This window comes from Dicentrarchus labrax, unplaced genomic scaffold, assembly GCF_905237075.1.
Source record: "Dicentrarchus labrax unplaced genomic scaffold, dlabrax2021, whole genome shotgun sequence".
NCBI classification, from domain to species: Eukaryota; Metazoa; Chordata; class Actinopteri; family Moronidae; genus Dicentrarchus; species Dicentrarchus labrax.
The window spans coordinates 6827238-6842233 of NW_026136724.1; the positions used below are offsets into that span (position 1 = coordinate 6827238).

Consider the following 14996-nt stretch of genomic DNA (forward strand, 5'->3'; position numbering starts at 1 on the left):
ATTGTAACAACATATCAAAACAAACTGACATACATAAAGACAAAAATATAGCAACTGTCTCACATGTCCAGTGTTGCTGTTAACACTCTTTTCTCTGCCACTCAAGGCAGTTTTTTTTTATCCCTTATCTGTATTACTGAGAGTCAAATCCATTTACCAAAGTGTTTGCTGGTATTAGCATGAAATATGTGAAAAGGCCTGGAGGTTAGCTCATATTGTATATTACATCCAAGTACTCTCGGCACTGGGTGTATCTAGCTGGAGCACAGCTAATCTGAAAGAGGATTCTTCTCATTACAGTCAATAATGTGAAAGGAAGACATTAAGAAAGAGACCCCATATTGTACATTTTAGTAATACCTTCAGTGGGTTACAAGGAATGTAAAGTAAATCAGATAAAAGGATGAGTTTTGTGCCAAGGTTATAAAAGTCCATTGAATATCATTGTTGTGAATCAGCCGTTATAGAATGGAGAAAATAATTGTAATAATTTGTAAAGAAAGAGGTGCAGAGAAAAAGATGAAGGAAGGTGGAGGCTAATATTATTGTAGTCCTTCAGCCTACCAGGAAATGGAAAGTGAATATTTTGAGCGGTATGTCTTGTTTGGCAGTAGTGGCAGATGATTGAGGGAATGTCTTACTGACAGAGGCAGGACACAGTAGGGTGGGAACATGACTCATTCACTTGAAGGTGTCAGTAACAGCAGGATTCAGGGACACAAATATGTCAGGTAAATACTCATTCACATGCCACAGGGAAGCTTCCAATGTACCACATAACAGAAACTATAATCAACAATAGAGTAAAATTAGTTTATTTAATGCCTGAATCTAAGGAGGTTTTATAGCTAATGACAAACTCTAATGCAGGCACTTTTGTGTTAGTCTTCACACTATATTTACCCACTTCTTTGTGCGTATTTTTCTTATCTGTGTTGTGTAGCTCCCGAAGTGTGGTACCCTGTGGAGTCTGTACATGAACTTTAACCAGAAGCGTCTGGTGCCATGGGAGAGCGTAATCCCTTCATTTAAGTACAACAGTGAGCAGCCCTTTTTTGAGATGCTAGTCCCTACCATAGACACTGTCCGCTATGGCTACCTGATGGAGAAACTGCTGTCTGTACGACACTCTGTGCTCTTCACTGGTGGCACTGGAGTTGGGAAGGTGAGGATTTATGAATACATGAGAAAAGTTAGCAACACTGGGACATGCTGTACTAAGTAAGTAATTTAACAAGAGAATCCAGATACAGTGCTATGTTGATAATTATTTGCCCACTTGTGTCTGTAAGAAGACAATAAAGGGGCATCAGGGATTTTGTTATTTGCCTTAGTTTCATTCACTGCTTCTAGAAATCCTTCAAATCCATTTTGTTGAATGCAGAGGACCACAGACACATAATATATTTGGCTAAGGTTTTAAAGGTGTGAATATTAGCTCGCATACAATCTGTGGGCACCCCTTGGTTGTGTCCCTACACAAGGTTCTTTATTTGGCATGTCTTTGCCCAAGCATATTTTAACCACAACCCTCTCTTAACCTAACCCTGGTTAAATCTGGGGAAGGGATATTTAAACATAATGTGTAAATGAAGGAGGAAAGAATACACACTAAAGATCCTCTATAAAACTAAATCTAAAATTGCTGCACCTATTTAGGCAAACTTTAAAATAAAACAAAAACAGTGGTTTAGAGATAATTGCAAAAGCCATATGAAACCCCCTAATAATGAAGGACTAAGGAGTTCTTACTATAGGGTAACAGGTCAAACTTGTGAGACAAGGGTAATTTCCATCAATGTTATTGAAGCATTTTTATGCGTCCATCCCTTACAGTCAGTGGTGGCTCGTGGCCTTCTTAACAGTATCCAGGAAAAGGCAGGATATCTTCCAGTCTACATCAACTTCTCTGCTCAGACCTCCTCTGCCCGCACACAGGAGATCATTGAGTCCAAGTTGGAGAAAAAGAGGAAAAACATTCTGGGTATCAGCTGGCAGTTCCATTACCACACAATCATTGATATACTGCAGTGTAAAAATTGGTATTGTCCTTGACTGAGATCTGTTCAACTATCCTTTTATCGAGCTGTTGGTGCAGTTATCCTTCACTATTCTGTTTTTTTAATCCATCTGTATACAGTATCATCTTTTCTTGCTATCTGTCAATCCGTGCATATGTTAACCTTTTTCTCCTTCTCTTGACATCCTTTTCCCTCCCTATAGGGGCTCCTGGTAACAAGAAGTTAGTGGTCTTTGTGGATGACCTGAATATGCCTAAGCTGGACAGTTATGGCTCTCAGCCCCCCATAGAACTCCTGCGTCAGTTCCAGGACTTCTCTGGCTTCTATGACAGACATAAGTTCTTCTGGAAGGAGATCCAGGTATAAATGTATACAGATGATCTATCTATCTATCTATCTATCTATCTATCTATCTATCTATCTATCTATCTATCTATCTATCTATCTATCTATCTATCTATCTATCTATCTATCTATCTATCTATCTATCTATCTATCTATCTATCTGTCTGTCTGAATTTGAATTGTTTAGGGCACATTAGACACAACTTGTCTCCAGTCTTAATGTGAAGCAGAGCTAAACTGTCCAGGAGCGGTATTTAACACAGAGAAGAGAAGTAATATCGATGTTATTGTCTAACTGTGCGTGAGATGGCTAACAATTGTATTTGTGAATGTTGGATTGGTTTTCTGTTAAGTTAAAAAAAGTGTAGCTATAGCTATTTATTTTTTGTTTTTACACAGTCAGCATCGACTTGGAGCATGAGCATTTTCACTGTTTTGACGTTTTAAAGACTAAATAAAATTATTCATTGAGAAAATGATCAACAGATTAATTGATTTAGAAAATAATCGTTACTTGTTGCCCTAATATTTCCCCAAGCCTTCAGCATTTGTGTTGAGTCCTGCAGGGTCCCAATCCCTTTTCTGGAGACAATTGATGAAGTTTCTAATTGGAGACATATTTTACATCCTTTCTTGCCCTTCCTCTGTCTTAACATCTTTCCTTTCCTTTCTTCCTGTCTTTCAGGAAATGACCATTGCTGCAGCGTGTGCTCCTCCAGGAGGGGGTCGCAATCCGGTGACCCCCCGATTCATTCGCCACTTCAGCATGCTGTGTCTCCCCACACCCTCAGAACACAGCCTCAAGCAAATCTTCAAAGTGAGGAAACACATCAATACAGAAAGACCTCTGGCCACCTACATGTGCTATTACAGCTTTTAACCCACACTTGGATCGATGATATATCACACACTTGTACACAGACAGACAGTTTCAGACTTTTCCTTAGACCTGTCTGTCTGTTATTATGCTACAGCTTGCTCAAAATTACAAACATTATTAATCATTTTGTTCATTATCTTGTGTCCAGAACGTATAATGTCCATGTACTTCTCTCTGTTTGATCTTATTCTTGCTCTTTTACACTTTCTCATTTCTTGTTTTTTCGCCAACTATTCATTTTCTTTAATCACACGTTATCCCTTCTTTCATGCTTGTTTTAAACTCTTTTCCCTCCAAACCCTCCTCCAGGCCATCCTGAACGGTTTCCTTAGTGAATTTTCCCAGGAGGTGAAGGACTGTGCCAGTCAGATTGTGGATGCAGCTGTGGAGATATACGACCGTTTGAGTGTAGATCTGCTGCCTACTCCGGCTAAATCCCACTATGTCTTCAATCTCCGGGACCTCTCCAAGTGTGTCCAAGGTGAGACATGAGCGCACACACTATCTGTACACGCACACATTCAGATCAGCTCATTGAAAACCCACACTGGATTTGACCTGAACAGTGGGCTGGTTTTTGTGGGAGTCTTGTATTTCCAGTTAGGTGCCTCCCTCTTCTTTCATCAGGCATCATTACAACACAAAGATTAGCAGCAATACATACTGTTGGTGAGGGGCAATAAACCTACACCCACTCATTTTCTCACTGGCATTACATGGCCCCTCTCCACACAACCTCTTTTTTCTGTTTTGTTTCACTTATGTATCCTGAGGAGTTATCTTTATGTGGCTCTGATTTGTGGTTGTTTGCATTCATTTTCCCTCTCTTGATGTCCAGGAATGCTACAGTGTGAGCCTAGTCAAGTGAGAGACAAGAACCAGATCTTCCGTCTCTTCTGCCATGAGTGTCAGCGTGTGTTCCACGACCGACTCATCAACAACCAAGACAAGACCTATTTCAACACCATTGTCTGTGAAATGGCCTGTAAGAATTCGCCTCGCTCTGCTAAATGTGCACACTGTTTGAATCCTGCACATGTTGGACTACTAAGGGTCACTCTATCTATTTTCCACTTATTTTGCATTTTTAACAGCTGAAGAATTCCCCTCTTTTTGACCTGTTTCTTTCTACCAGGCAAATATTTTAGCATTAACTTGGAGTCCTCATACTTTGTCACTCAACCCATCATATTTGGGGACTTCATCAAGGTCAGATTCTATCTTCTTATCAGAAATGCTTGATAAGTTCAGAATATTTATATTTACACTTCCTCATAGCATTCATGTGTTCCCATTGCTCTCCATCTGCTAATCCCTGTAGGTGGGTGCAGAGAAAGACGATCGACTGTATGAGGATCTGACAAACATGGTTAAGATTCAAGCTGTTCTCCAGGACTACCTCGATGACTACAACATGACCTTCTCCAAGGAGACCAAGCTGGTTTTCTTCCAGGATGCTATCGAGCACGTCTCCAGGTGTGTTCCTCAAAAAAGGAATATCTAGAAAGACATTGTGACATGCTCAAGTTTACTTCTTGAAAAACAGCTCTTACACACAGTCTTAAAAAGTCATAAAAACTCTAAAATCCTATAATCTGAATTTTAGAAAGACATATTGCATACATTTGCAAATGTTTTTACATAATTAATTTGTGTACACCACATCTCTACTTATATGTTTATGGGTTCTGTTGTATCAAGGCCTATCTGCTCTACAATACAAGTGAGTGGTGACTAGGTAGAGCTAGTCCACGAGCCATGTATGCTATGCAATAATGTGGACATGGAACATGATTATAATAATATCCTTTATATATCTTTATAACTACAACTTCTTTAGGTCAAATAATTATTGTGATCTTCTAGGATTGCCCGTATGATTCGCCAGGAGAGAGGCAATGCCCTGCTTGTGGGGGTGGGAGGTACAGGCAAGCAGTCACTCACTCGGCTGGCCTCGCACATGTGTGGGTATCGCTGCTTTGAGATCGAATTGAGCCGAGGCTACAACTATGACAGCTTCCACGAGGACCTAAGGCGGCTCTACAAGATGGCTGGTGTGGAAGGAAAAGATATGGTGTTCCTCTTTACAGATACTCAGGTATGATGGAAGGTGGATATAAACATAATAAACATTTGGATGCCTGCAGGTTGTGTTTTTTGTTTTGCACATCCAAGTTAATTTAGAGGTGTCCACATTCTGTCCTGTTGTAGATTGTGGTGGAGGAGTTTTTAGAGGATATCAACAACATGCTGAACTCTGGCGAGGTGCCCAACCTTTTTGAGAAAGATGAGTTGGAACAAGTACTAGCTGCCACCCGCCCGAAAGCCAAAGAGGTTGGAATCAGTGAGGAGAACAGGGATGAGGTACACACAGACACAAAGTAGAATAAGTTTCTTATTCTGGCAGAAATAATGTTGCAGTGTATACCTATAACTTGTGCAAGCAAACAGATGAATTCAACTTTTCTGTGAAGACTATCAGAGAGAATTAATTATAAACGGATTTATACACTGTTGCTCATCTTAGAGATGATATTCTTTGTTGAACATTGTTTTCAATTCACAAAGGACAGTTGTTTACTCAAGGGTAAACATGAGATGTTCAAATTAAATCCAGAGATCATCAGTATCAAAATCTGCAGAAAGCTCTTAAAGAAGTGGAAACAAAGACTGACCACTGTCAGTAGCTAAAAGAATAACAACAACAACTTTCATAATATTTCAGAAACAACATACATACAGTGTTTCCCACAAAGGGCCAAAATAGAAGAGTCTGGCCAAGAGTAGTCAGTTAAGGCCAGTGCCGCCAAGCGAGCAAAATGTTTTCTGCTTTTTGAGACCCAACCCCCAGAAATGATGGAATCTCTGCGTGTATGTGGCCCGTTAGGTGTTCCAGTATTTCATCTCTCGTGTACGGGAGAAGCTGCACATTGTGCTGTGTATGAGTCCCGTTGGCGATTCCTTCAGGTCCCGCTGTCGTATGTTTCCTTCATTGGTCAACTGCTGCACCATTGACTGGTTTGTGCAGGTATGCTGAGATAGTGCTCATTCTTCAGACCATATTTTATCATATATAATAGTTTGGTTTGTGGTTGTGAAATTTAAGATCATTGTGTAAATATTATACATAGAAAGACAGAATATTTGAATAAAATTATTCTAACTGGTAGAAACATGTTATAGGGATTATCTGTTTGTTATGATGTATCACTCTGCTGGTCTCGAACCAGTCTACAGTACCATTCTTCTTTCAATCTAACATTACCATCATGCTGCTGGTCCTGCAAATGATCGGTTATTGTTTTACTACTATCCTCTCTCTCTCACCCACCATTCTCCTCACCTGCTCCTGTTCAGGATTGTAGTTTATGGCTTTCTATCCATATTGTTCCTTTCACATCCTCTGTTAACATATTGAATTTCATTATTAATTCAGTTGTGAGAGCTTGTAATTTGCATCTCTATTAAATGTTTTTATTATTGCATTTGTGTCTTTATATTGCTGTTTTGTTGAATCCCTGTGCAAACAAAAGCTAAAATAAAAGCTATATTTTCTCGCCCCTGCTGCAAACCTTAACTCACTCTTTCTTCCTTTCCCCTTTACGCCCTGGTGCCCAGTGGCCTCGTGAGGCACTGCTCTCTGTCTCTCAGTGCTTCTTCCAGAATGTGGACTTTGGCAGTGAGGAGCTGAAGCAGAGCTTCTCAGCCATGTGCGTGGAGATACATGTTAGTGTCACTGACATGGCTGAGCGCTTCTACTCAGAGCTGAGACGCCGATACTACACCACACCTACCTCCTACCTGGAGCTTATAAACCTCTACCTGTCCATGCTAGAGGAGAAGAGACAGCAGCTAGTGGTTGTAAGTTTAACCATCAAAATACAGACTTTCAGTATAAGTGACTGGTTGTAGTGTTGATGATGAATCTACCTGGCATTGTTTAAAAGGAAATAGCAGCTAGTTGGTTTAGCTAGTAGTAATTGTGAACATATTTATCTATGATCAGCTTCTTTGTGGTTGTGGTACTGCAATGTATTTAGTCTTATTTTGATTACGGCTGCATGAAAAATATGATACATGTATATCTGTGTGGGTGGGTTTATGTATAGGCCAGGGATCGTGTGAAGAATGGTCTGACCAAACTGCTGGAGACCAATGAGCTTGTGGACAAAATGAAAGTGGACCTGTCTGCTCTGGAGCCTGTCCTAAAACAAAAGTCCATCGATGTTGATGCCCTCATGGAGAAACTGAGTATAGACCAGGAGAGCGCAGATGAGGTCTGTGTTTTGTGTTTGTGAGAGGGAGATGAGTGAAAGAGATGATCACAGAACTTTGAAAAATGTGTTTGTCTCTTATCCAAAACCTCCAAAACCATTTCCTCAGTGCTGTAGTGTATGTGTATGTGTCATACAAAAAATATACTCTTGCCACAGGTGCGTAAAGTAGTAAAAGAGGATGAGCTTTTGGCCAAGGTCAAAGCTGAAGACACCCAGGCCATAGCCGATGATGCCCAGAGGGATCTGGATGAGGCTCTGCCAGCCCTGGAGGGTGCCAATCAGGCCCTTAGTTCTCTCGACAAGGCTGACATCTCGGAGATCAAGGTGTTCACCAAACCCCCAGACCTAGTCATGACTGTCATGGAGGCTGTCTGCATCCTGCTCAACTGCAAGTCAGTGTGCTTTACTCTCTTTTTTATTAGAAAGGTGTCTCTGTCTCTCTTATCACATGAAAATGCCCTTGTCTACCAAGCCAATGTTCCACAAAATGTGAGATGTCATAAGTGCTTAGAGGACAGTGCTGACATTAAGGGCTTGATGAATACTAATAGCTAATCTCTATATGAGATGTGTTTCATTTGTTCAGCACAACTGATTTTATTCAGCACCGATGGCAAATGGTAATCTTTAAACTAATTCTGTCAGATCAAAATAAAATACTGGAGTTCACACCCAATCCAATTTCAGTCTAGAATAAGTTCCTACCAAACATAAAGAATACCCAAACAAACAAGGATGATAATTCATGATTATTACCACAGTCATTACTGTAACCACCTTCATCATCATGGTACTTATGATATCATCAGCATAATTATTATCAACATCATGATGATCATTATTGGAATCAATCTAATGTCACTTTGCCAAATGTACTAGATTTGGGGCATTTTTGTAATCCCACATCTAGAGGGATTACCCTTCCATCTCATGACTCATACCTCTTTCAAACTTCATTAATCATTAATCTACTACATTGCTGCCCTAAATCCAAAACACCCAGTGTTTCACCACTGGCACACTTGCAGCACTATGTGGTACCTTCACTGACTGCAAGTACTGTGACATGTTACATCAATCTATGTAATGTATCTATTTATATTGGACTATTTTGTTTGCTTTTGTTCTGAGCTGTGATGTGAGATGTTGTATGTACAGTATGTCATAGTGGATCATATTATGACCTACAGCAGTTTGTTACCATGCGACTTGGTTATTTGTAACTATTGCTTTATTCTTGTATCTTTGCTAGCAATTAACAGTTCAGGCTTGGTTTCGTAACGCATGCACCATGTACTATAAATGCATAGCAATCTGCCAGACTCGGACTCCAAATTGATATATTGAGATATATTTTGTCCCCATATAAAGTAAGCCAGACATGCACAATTATTTAATTATTATTAGGCATTTTCCTAGGCCCCCTTACAGATCCTCACCAACATCCCTTTCTCCTTACAGACCAGACTGGGCCGGTGCCAAGCAAGTGCTGGGAGATGCCAATTTCCTCAGGCGCCTGACAGACTATGACAAGGACAATATCAAGCCTCAGATCCTGCTGAAGCTGCAGAAATACATCAAAAACCCTGATTTCATACCTGAGAAGGTCTGTTTGGATTTCATGTCAGGCATTCTTGACTTCTTAGTCAGATCTTTTTGAATAGGGTTCAGAGTAAAATGGGGTTGAAACAGTTTTGAGAGTGCCAGAGCCAGTAGCCAGGAGGGAAACTGTAAAATATCTGCTCAAGTTTTGATTTTGGTTTTATGGTAATATGTGTTGATTTTATGGTGGCATAAATTGTCAACAATGTGTGGAATGTAACACAGGATATTTCTATATCTGTAACTGCAGTTCGTTGTTGTGTCTCTGCTGTTAGGTCGAAAAGGTGTCCAAAGCCTGCAGATCAATGTGCATGTGGGTCAGAGCCATGGATCTTTACTCCAGAGTCCTCAAAGAAGTGGGCCCCAAGAGAGAAAAACTGGCCAAGGCGCAGGTTAGTAACCAGAGTGCAGTATGCACATATATATAGGTTGTTGGTTCGATTCCCAGCTCCTTTCACCACTTGTCAAAGTGACCTTGAGCAAGACAGTGAACCCCAAAGTGCTCCCGATGCTGTGCATCGCTGTATGTGTGGGAAAGACTATAAATGCGCTATATAAGTACAGTCCATTTACCATATAGGTATTAATTACACATGTGGACATTGGAATGTATAGTGCTTTACATGGTCTGGCTTTAAATCTCAACAATACCCGTTTCTATAAAGTCTGTTACAATCAAAATATTCATCCACCAAACACATTTAGGATTGCCCTGCATACATGGATCAAATTTTCATTAAAGATATTTCCCATGGTCCCTTTCTGCCTCTTTTCCATGCAGGAGGAGCTGGACATGACTATGGCCACCCTGAGGGAGAAGCAACAAAAGCTTCAGGAGGTGGAGAACCAAATCAAGGTCCTAGAGGAGCAGTTTGATTACAGCGTAAATGAGAAGGAGGATTTGGGTAATGGGTGTTCCCTTCATATGTTACCACTTTAAACTCTACCAGGGATTTAAACTGCCTAGTCACTGTATATTTGATATGAATTCACTTCTGATTGTGAAAATCTCTAGTTTTCACTTATGTCTTCTATCTCTTTCAGTATTGAAGCAGGTTTTATAAGGTAGCCTTGCTGTTATTTTTCCTGTTCCTCTTTCTTTGTGACCCTTCTCTTTCCTCAAAGTTAACACCATGGCTCTGACACAAACTCGGCTGACCAGGGCGGGGAAGCTAACTTCTGCTCTAGGTGATGAGCAGGTACGCTGGGAAGAAAGTGTTGCCTTGTTTGAGCAAGAGATCATCAATGTTGTGGGGAATGTCTTCATTGCAGCCGCCTGCGTGGCCTACTATGGAGCGTTCACTTCCCATTACAGACAGCTGGTAGGTACAGAGCTTTTAAGACTACTCTGGTATACAGAATGCATACTCTAGTGTCCTACACCTTGTTGCAATATAGTGCATCCATATTAAATCCATATGAAAGTAAATTAAGCCTAATTGTGTCTCATTATTGTTCCTTATTTCTGCTGCGTGATGCAGTTCCCAGACCATATTAAGATATTTTGAATTGTACAAACATGGGGGAGCCGTGATAAAATAGGATAAGAAAGTGGTTAAAAAAAAGAAATGTGCAGGTCACAAAAACACAAGGGTATTAAAAACACCTCAAAACAATTATATTTCAAACACCCACAAAGAAATAAATGAATGCACTCATGCATGTGTCTCCTTTCCCCAGCTAATTGACCAGTGGATAATACAGTGCCAGGAACTATACATCCCAATCAGTTCCAGCTTCAGCCTGATCAACATTCTGGGTGACCCATTTGTCATCCGCCAGTGGAACACAGAAGGTCTGCCTCGTGACACCGTCTCCACAGAGAACGGGATCTTGGTGACTGAGGGCCGTCGCTGGCCTCTCATGATTGACCCACAGGACCAGGTGAACTAGGATCAGGGCAGCAACCATTCAGTGTGTTTCAGGCGTGGATTGATTTACTATGAGTTGGGATTAATCAGTTTAACAATTTGTTATTGGACGACTTCCATTTCCCCTAGATGTTTCACAGATTGTCTTATGTTAGTGTGATTTAAAACATTGAGTACATGGCTGTGGTACCTGTGTAAAGAACAGAAAAAATCTCTGAAAGTAGGACACACATTTCCCAGTGTCCCTAAATAGAAAGGATACAAACTGGCTCACTTAGACATAAAAACATGGTATTGTCAAGTACTGTATGGTATTGTCACAGCTTCAGTTTTAGGCCTCCAGGTAGCTTACTGTTGTGTTTCTTCTTGACCACCGTAGAGTCCAATTTTCTGTTGTCCTTTTTCTGAGTACAGCTGCTATCGCTTGTGCAGCATATCCTTATTGTAATTAATAATTGGTGATTAACTAAAAAGGTGAAATATCAAAGTTGGAATTTAGAAGGAATTGTAACACAGATGACAGTAAAAAATGAAAACTCAGGAAACAGATTATTTTGCAAAAAGGTACCATATGTTATTAGAAAAAATTTAAATATAAACAAAAGTTTTAGAAATAAATCAAAAATAACAAACCATGGCCATACAAAGTTTTGTTTCACTTGTTTTCACATTTTCCATCGTTACTTTCTCAAAAAACTCCTATCAATATTAACTTTTATCTCAAACACATGAGTTATAACCAAAATAGATCAGTTTTCCATAGAACCATATCATAAACAACTAAAGATACACATTAAATAATCAGCACTTATCCACAGCAATACAATGATTGATCGATTAACTCATATCCAGCACCAGGGAAATTGTGCAACGATAAAGTTAATTTAGTCAGTTAGTTTCCGTCAGAGTCAAAACAGAGGAATGGGAATATGCTGGTTGAATGAGTCAACTGGGGATGTGTGAACAGTGTGAGTCTGGTTGCAGATAGCCTACCGCACTGGCAAGGATGTGATGATTGAATCAGGGAAAATCTGAGTTCCAAGAAAAGGTTGGATCCTGGTTCTTCGGTTAGCTCGCCATCTTTGCCTCTTTCAAACCCTGGCCTATATAAATAGACAGGTCCATAAGTGATTTTAATAATGAGTGATTATGATATAAGTATATATTCTATACTTTAAAAAAAAGACAATACATTGCATTTAGGCACTAGGAATACTTACAGTACATTGTTAATTTATTTATTCAAAATGTCATTTATACCGCCCCTTTTTTATCACACATACATCACTACTATGCTTTTTTTTTTTTTTTTAAGAACTTTATTTAAGGCATTTTCAGTTATAGGGACAAAGGTGAACATACATACATACACAAACATAAATTTTCGTGAACATAATCCCGTACTAGTACCATCCCCACATACCCTCCCCTGGGACCAAGAGTTCAAGAAAAAAAAAAAAAGATCCAATGCTGCATAAGTGTAACATCAATGGGCTAGTCAGACAGGTTGACAAGAGAGAGGACCAAGATAACACGATTGGTTACAGATTTAACTTCTTTACATACTCAATAAGGGGAGACCACACTCTGGTATATGCTTAGTGTATTTAAGTTAGTTGCTTAGCAACACAATAAAACATTGAACAAATACATTAGGCACATGACATTACAGAGCTGAAGCATAGAGTTAGGATAACAGGGGTACAGAGCTTGGCATAGCATTTGGCTACAGGAATAGCATAAAGAGCACTCACTAATTCTGCGCTCGACACTTTCATTAAACACAGTTCATATTTCATGATATTTCATTACATCAAGTGCTAACATTTATTCTTATAATATACAAAATATGTTAAAAAAAGGCAATGTTACGATTGTTTTTTTTTACCCGTAGGCCAACCGATGGATCCGCTCCAAGGAGGTCAAGCATGGTCTAAAGGTGATCAAGCTGACAGACCCAAGCTTTCTCCGTACCCTGGAAAATGCTATACGCATGGGCATGCCTGTACTGCTAGAGGAGGTAGGAACGCACAGTCAAATATGTTTGAGCATATAGGAGGTAATCTGTGATAAAACTTTATTCTATAAGGAATTTGGGAATGATAGACATGTTGGTGTGTATAATTTAGAACTTTGACATATAATTGAACTTCAGGTTCACTTCCATTGAGTTGTGTGTGAGTGTTCCTGCATTCTTGTATTGTGTGTGAAAAGTTAAAGGAGACCCTAGATCCAGCTCTGGAGCCCATCCTGCTGAAGCAGACATTTGTGGCTGGTGGACGGACATTGATCCGACTCGGAGACTCAGATGTTGACTATGACAAAAACTTCAGGTTCTATATGACCACCAAGATGGCCAACCCACACTACCTACCAGAGGTAAGAGCACATACACACACACACACACACACACACACACACACACACACACACACACACACACACACACACACACACACACACACACACACACACACACCACTCACTCACTCACTCACTCCTTTAGATCTACAGATTAGGTTCCACTGGCATCTACCCTGCTGGTTGCTTCAAGGTTTTTTGAGGAGAAATTGCAAACAGTTTCCAGCTATGACAACCAGATATTTATAGGTTTGTGGAAAAGCACATTTTTGTGTAAGAGAAACACTAATACAAACAAAGCTTTGTGCCCTTTTGCCATAATAGCAAAGTGGTACACTTAGTGCTTGACTTCGACTATGGTCAGTTTGAAGGCACTGTAAGAGGTGTAGCCACCTCCCAGCTTACAGGCTGTGCTATGACCTTTAATTCAATGCCAAGGAGAGCATAAACACCATGTGAATACAAGTTTTGATCCCAGTGTTTATTCAAACCAGCAATGCATGAAGGCACTAACTTAAACCAACAACAGCCAACATGAACCCATTCAACTGGTGGCTATGAAGCCTTTTTGTTGGACATCAGCTGTCTATAAGTGACATGGCTTGAATGAGTGGTGGAAATGCATTAATAATTTCACTATGTGTGTGTGTGTGTGTGTGTGTGTGTTTCTGTTGCCCCTCAGGTGTGTATCAAAGTTACAATAATCAACTTCACAGTGACCAAGTCTGGCTTGGAGGACCAACTGCTTAGGTACATGCACGTTTAGACAGACGTGAAAATCAGATACTGTATCCTTAACATAACTACATTTACAAACCACTATACAACTCTATGTACTGTAAACTGTTTGCACTTGCACCTTGACCATAATCTCAGCATTTGTTATCTAGTGATACATGTGATTTATTTTATTTTCTCCACCCCAATCTTTTCCTGCAAACCCTCTTCTTCTCCTCAGTGATGTGGTGCGTCTGGAGAGTCCACATCTCGAAGAGCAGAGGAACGAACTGATTGTGCGCATCAATGCTGACCGCAACCAGCTAAAAGATATTGAAGACCGCATACTGAAGCTCCTTTTTACCTCTGAGGGGAATATACTTGACAACGAGGAGCTAGTTCAGACTCTCCAGAAGTCAAAGGTAAATCTGACATCAAGCATCAAGGTCATATGGATGTTTTGTCTATACTTTTAGGATAATGAATTTGACACCATCTGTCAACATGTATAACGATAATTTCAACTCCTGTTTAGAATTTGTCTATTCTGTTTCCTTCTTCTTCGCTACCACACCTTCTCTCACCTGTGTTGTTTTTATTTCTCTCTTTCTTTTTTGTCTTGTCCTCTTTATTTTCCACAATTTCTCAGGTGACATCAGAGGCCATAAAGAATCGCCTGGAGGAGGCAGAGGCCACTGAGCTGATGATCAACTCTGCGAGGGAGCGGTACCGACCTGTGGCCACCCGAGGCTCGGTCTTGTACTTTGTCATCGCTAGTCTCTCTGAGATCGATCCAATGTACCAGTTCTCCCTCAAATACTTCAAACAGGTGAGAGAGAGTAACTGGGCTTTATTTTACAAGCCATAAATACAAACAAACAAATTGTTGTTATTTTTAAAGCTCCTGTTAGGAACACATCAA

At 40.1% G+C, this 14996-nt stretch overlaps 1 protein-coding gene across 1 annotated transcript in view; it reads left to right on the forward strand.

Annotated features, from left to right (window-relative positions):
* The window catches only part of LOC127359256 (dynein axonemal heavy chain 6-like), a 49213-nt gene that overhangs the window by 21016 nt on the left and 13201 nt on the right, over positions 1–14996 (forward strand). The window contains exons 43-66 of the mRNA XM_051393145.1: positions 944–1165; positions 1837–1984; positions 2224–2381; positions 3052–3183; positions 3556–3727; positions 4085–4231; positions 4382–4455; positions 4568–4722; positions 5113–5344; positions 5458–5610; positions 6134–6274; positions 6865–7107; positions 7356–7523; positions 7680–7915; positions 8985–9129; positions 9401–9517; positions 9907–10030; positions 10251–10447; positions 10806–11009; positions 12891–13016; positions 13211–13375; positions 14040–14107; positions 14316–14496; positions 14724–14903. Of these exons, the coding sequence (XP_051249105.1) occupies positions 944–1165; positions 1837–1984; positions 2224–2381; positions 3052–3183; positions 3556–3727; positions 4085–4231; positions 4382–4455; positions 4568–4722; positions 5113–5344; positions 5458–5610; positions 6134–6274; positions 6865–7107; positions 7356–7523; positions 7680–7915; positions 8985–9129; positions 9401–9517; positions 9907–10030; positions 10251–10447; positions 10806–11009; positions 12891–13016; positions 13211–13375; positions 14040–14107; positions 14316–14496; positions 14724–14903 (3888 nt within the window). The remainder of the gene's footprint in view (positions 1–943; positions 1166–1836; positions 1985–2223; positions 2382–3051; positions 3184–3555; positions 3728–4084; positions 4232–4381; positions 4456–4567; positions 4723–5112; positions 5345–5457; positions 5611–6133; positions 6275–6864; positions 7108–7355; positions 7524–7679; positions 7916–8984; positions 9130–9400; positions 9518–9906; positions 10031–10250; positions 10448–10805; positions 11010–12890; positions 13017–13210; positions 13376–14039; positions 14108–14315; positions 14497–14723; positions 14904–14996) is intronic.